This window comes from Nematolebias whitei, chromosome 5 (genome assembly GCF_014905685.2).
Source record: "Nematolebias whitei isolate Nwh7 chromosome 5, NemWhi1, whole genome shotgun sequence".
Lineage (NCBI taxonomy): Eukaryota > Metazoa > Chordata > Actinopteri > Cyprinodontiformes > Rivulidae > Nematolebias > Nematolebias whitei.
In genome coordinates, this window is record NC_056502.1 from 1,236,392 (window position 1) to 1,241,280 (window position 4,889).

At 45.2% G+C, this 4,889-nt stretch overlaps 1 protein-coding gene across 1 annotated transcript in view; it reads left to right on the forward strand.

Annotated features, from left to right (window-relative positions):
• Positions 1-4,889, forward strand: part of LOC119409597 (atrial natriuretic peptide receptor 1-like) — a 66,677-nt gene that overhangs the window by 38,706 nt on the left and 23,082 nt on the right. The window contains exons 4-12 of the mRNA XM_037676497.1: positions 1,210-1,327; positions 1,899-1,973; positions 2,259-2,336; positions 2,538-2,642; positions 2,721-2,792; positions 3,333-3,495; positions 3,593-3,748; positions 3,907-4,075; positions 4,461-4,607. Coding sequence (XP_037532425.1) covers positions 1,210-1,327; positions 1,899-1,973; positions 2,259-2,336; positions 2,538-2,642; positions 2,721-2,792; positions 3,333-3,495; positions 3,593-3,748; positions 3,907-4,075; positions 4,461-4,607 — 1,083 coding nt within the window. The remainder of the gene's footprint in view (positions 1-1,209; positions 1,328-1,898; positions 1,974-2,258; positions 2,337-2,537; positions 2,643-2,720; positions 2,793-3,332; positions 3,496-3,592; positions 3,749-3,906; positions 4,076-4,460; positions 4,608-4,889) is intronic.

A 4,889-nucleotide genomic window follows, 5' to 3' on the forward strand; every position in this document is an offset into this window, starting at 1 on the left:
ATCCTTCCATCTATCCATCCATCTATCATCTATCCATCCATCTATCCATCCATCTATCATCTATCCATCCATCTATCCATCCATCTATCATCTACCCATCCATCTATCCATCCATCTATCCATCCATCTATCATCTATCCATCCATCTATCCATCCATCTATCCATCCATCTATCCGTGTATCAGTCTGTCTACAATATTTTGAATAATTTTTGGATTTTGTAGAAATAAAACGTTCCTGATTAAGAAATAACAAAGAATTAACAACAAATAAAGTGAAGCACTAATCAGTGGACCTGCAGTAATTTACGCTCTAAACCATTAAACATGAATTATTTTGTCATTTACAAATATTCAAACGGAAAAAAACATATGAATGACAGGATAAGCAGTTGAAACTATTAAATGTCCCGTTGTGTTCAAAGCAACATTTGTGTTCAATAATGCTCATAAAGGCAGTCGAGTTGTGACGTTCTGAACACCGGCAGGAAAATGTTTCACAGTTTCCCACTCAAACCAGCAAACCATCCACAAGAAGAGAGAAAAGAGCCAAACTGGATGAATGGTAGCCTGATCTGTGATTGGCTGACAGCTCAGCAACAGGATGGACCTCTCTTCATAAGGTCCCAGCTTGATGTTTGAGGACACCTTGTCCAGAGTCTTGGCTCCTCTAGCTGCACACTGGTTTCAATTCAATTCAATTCAATTCAAAAATACTTTATTAATCCCAAAGGGAAATGATTTGTTGCTGTAACTCGTTATCCTCATTTCATTAAGAGATGTTATAGATGCTGATGCTGTAGACAGGAAGGATCTCTTGTAAAGGTCCATCCCTCAGTGGATCCTAAGAAACTGGCTGCAGATGCCGTCTGATCCATCCACCCAGATTCGGCTGGCCTCTCTCGGTTCCCCCGGGCTGTAGGACCGCCCAAATGCAGAGCAGAACTCCTCCCAGAGCGATGGCCACTCCTCCCAGCAGTCTGCCGAGCTCCTCGTCGCTGCGGACAGCCAACTGTAGGTGCCGAGGGACGATCCTGTCCTTCTGCTGTCATGAGCCGTGTTTCCTGCTAGTTCCAGGATCTTAATGGTCTTAATGATCTTCATTCTGCTCATTAACACTTATAGTCTGACAGTGTTTGACTTGATTCTGGACTGGATGAAGGTCCATTTCTAGACTAACTTGTTGTTCTTGGACTGTCGTCGGTTGCAGGAGGATGAAGCTGGAGAAGGAACTGGTGGCTCAGCTCTGGAGGATCTCCTGGGATGACATGCAGATGAGCAACCTGGACAAAGTCCTGCGCAGCAGCAGCAGGATCACTCTGTCACTGGTGAGTGTGCATGTACAAGTGCACATGCACACTCCTGCTTGTTAGGAAACTAGAGAAAAAGCACACATCTGTAGCACAACATGACAGTTTAAAAGTGTTAGGATCATTTAATATGATCCTTTTCACATAAGCCACACAGGAAGGAGTAGATATATTTTCTAACCCCAGGTTTAAGATGGAACAGAGCTGAAGTACAAGCAGGCAAGACGTTTACATGTCGCTTTGTCTCCAGGTCTGCTCAGAGAGAGCATAAAGAAAAGTCTCCTGATGCATGCTCAATAATCCAGGTAGAAAAATCCGGCATAAAGAAAAGTCTTTTTCTAATGTTATCAGAGGCGCTGCCTTCCAGCGTGGGCCTTGAGTTTTTCAGTTGAAAGGCTCCGTGCTCCTGCAGCTCCACTCTATCCAGACAAAACAACTCTTAACACACACACGGTTCATATACACTTGACATTAATGAGTGAAAAACTTTTGTGACCTTTCACCTCTTCCATTAAAAAGAATCATGCTAAAAGAAATGTAGCAATGAGTGCGAGGAAGGTTCTAACAAACTGACTGTGTCTGGGCTCAGAAAGGGTCCAACTACGGCTCCCTGATGACCGCCGACGGAAACGTTCACATCTTTGCAAAGACAGGTTACTACAAGGTGAGTGTAGCATTCTTAACCTGATGATAATGAAGATGATGACGACGATGATGATAATGAAGATGATGACGACGATGATGATAATGAAGATGATGAGTCCGAATCATGGCCGAGCCACTTTATTTAAATATTGCTCAGCTGTTTATCGTCTCATTGATGAACTGATTGTTGACTCTCAGCTGAGACCTGATACAGCCATTTTCATCATCATCTTCATCATCATCATCTTCTTCATCATTGTGGTTGGCTTACAGCTGCTCATGCGGTTCCTGTGTTTGGTTCCAGGGGAACATCGTGGCCATCAAATACGTAAACAAGAAACGCATCGAGCTGAACAGGAAGGTTCTGTTTGAACTCAAACACGTGAGTGGGTCTACGGGGCGGGGGTGTAACCAACAACTCATCTGTAGGTTCCAGACCAGAACCTAAAGATCTAACTATGGAACCATGAACAAAACTCTGTCTGTGGTGTTGTGGTCCTGTTGGACCAGCCTGGAGAACCTGGACCTCTGACTCCAAACCTTTCCAGGGTGTGCTGGAATCATTATTGTCATTTCTTGTCAGATGCGAGATGTTCAAAATGAACACCTAACCCGATTCGTCGGAGCTTGCATTGACCCTCCCAACATCTGCATCATCACAGAGTACTGCCCCCGCGGCAGTCTACAGGTACACCTGTCTGTCCATCTGTCTTTCTGTCTGTCTGTCTGTTGTTGGACTGATGTCTTCCTGTCTGTCTGTTCTCAGGACATTCTGGAGAATGACAGCATCACTCTGGACTGGATGTTTAAGTATTCTCTCATCAACGACATTGTGAAGGTGTCTTACTACTTCCTGTTGTCTGTCTCATATTGGACTGATGCTCCGTGTCAACGTCTCTCCATGTCTTACTTCTTCTTGTGGGGCGGCTGTGGCTGAGTGGTTAGAGCAGTCGTCCTCCAATGCGAGAGTTGGGGGTTCAAATCCACCAGCAGTCACATGTCGAAGTATCCCTGGGCAAGACACTGACCCCCTCATAGCCTCTGACGTGTGTCCCATCAGTGTCTGAATGTGATCTAAAGCTCTGATTAGTCTCTTTAGAATGATTTGTTCAATTAGCTTTGTAGAGATCTAGTATAGAGCTGTATGAATGAGTAAATGAGGACACAGATTGTTGTAAAGAGCTTTGAGTATCTTGAAATAAGATAGAAAGGCGCTGTATAAGTACAGTACAGTCCATTTACCATTTACTTCTTCCTGTTGTCCATCTCATATTCTACTGATGCTCTGTGTCCATGCTTCTCCATGTCTTACTACTTGCTGTTGTCTCCATCTCATATTGGACTGGTGCTCCATGTCCACGTTTCTCCGTGTCTGTAGGGCATGGTGTTTCTCCACAACAGTGTCATCCTCTCTCATGGAAAACTCAAATCTTCGAACTGCGTGGTGGACACCCGTTTCGTCCTGAAGATCACCGACTATGGTTTGTCCAGCTTTCAATCTGAGAGTGACTCAGGAAGCAGTGCTCACGCTTTCTACGCTCGTGAGTCTTCACCTTCATGAGCCAGTCTAAAGTTTATCTATAGGAATGTTAGGGCTCACGGTACTAATGCTCGTCTGATTTGGTTCTTCACCTGTAGAAAAGTTGTGGATGGCTCCAGAGCTGCTCCGGATGGAGTGTCCTCCTCCTCAGGGGACCCAGAAAGGAGACGTCTACAGCTTTGGGATCATTCTCCAGGAGGTGGCGCTGCGACGAGGAGGTTTCTACCTGGAGAGCAACCCGCTGAGCCCCAAAGGTAAAACAGAACACCAGGATATGTCTGAAGACCTAACTGGTTTAGATCATGTCAGAACAAACGGGTCCAGAATGAACCTAGAGGCTGGTTTCTGATGATAATCTCCGGCCTGTTTTTTGTTTCCGAGCCAGAATCAAACCTGTCCTGTGTCTCTGCAGAGATCGTGGACCGGGTGATTCTAGGGGAGTGGCCTTGCCTGAGGCCCACCGTGGACCACCAGAGTCACAGTCCTGAGCTGGGTCAGCTGATGCAGCGCTGTTGGGCTGAAGAACCGACAGAGAGACCCGACTTCAACCACATCCGCCATATGCTGCGTAAACACAACAAGTAAGAGCTGATGGTGATGTCATCACGCAGTGATGTTTTCTAAGAGTGTGACAGAAAAGAGCCACAAAAAGCCAGGAACCAATCAGAGCTGAGCAATTTGAGGAACATCTAATCCAGAAGAACCCACATCAGTCTGGGTGCTGAATCTTTCCCATGAGGTTGGGTTTGAGTTCTCCATGAATGGAGTAGAAATGGCCAGTGTTGTATTTATTCAGGATACCAGACTCAATCAGATATCTTCATCATCTTGTGTATCTGTTTCCACTGAGAGGTCATCTTCATCTGAGTGGTCTGACACCAGAACCAACAACAGGGCTGATCTGATGATGGACACGTAGTGAAAACCCAACAAAATGTTCATCAAAGTCCTGTTCTGTGTGACCAGAGAGTCCAGGAGCAACATCTTGGACAATCTGCTGTCCCGCATGGAGCAGTACGCCAACAACCTGGAGGAGCTGGTGGAGGAGCGGACACAAGCGTACCACGAGGAGAAACGCAAAGCTGAGGCACTGCTCTACCAGATATTACCTCAGTGAGTACTTATACTGCAGTACTACAAGACTCCTACCAGATACTACAGTATCTACTCGGTAAATACTTCTTTACAGCAGGACTACTATATACTACCTCACTAAGTACTATTATACTGCAGTACTACCAGATACTACCTCAGTGAGTACGATTATACTACAGTACTCCAAGATACCAAAAATGAGTACTATTATACTGCAGTACTCCCAGATACCACCTCAGTGTATACTGTTATGCTGCAGAACTCCTAGATACCACCTCACTGAGTACTATTATACTGCAG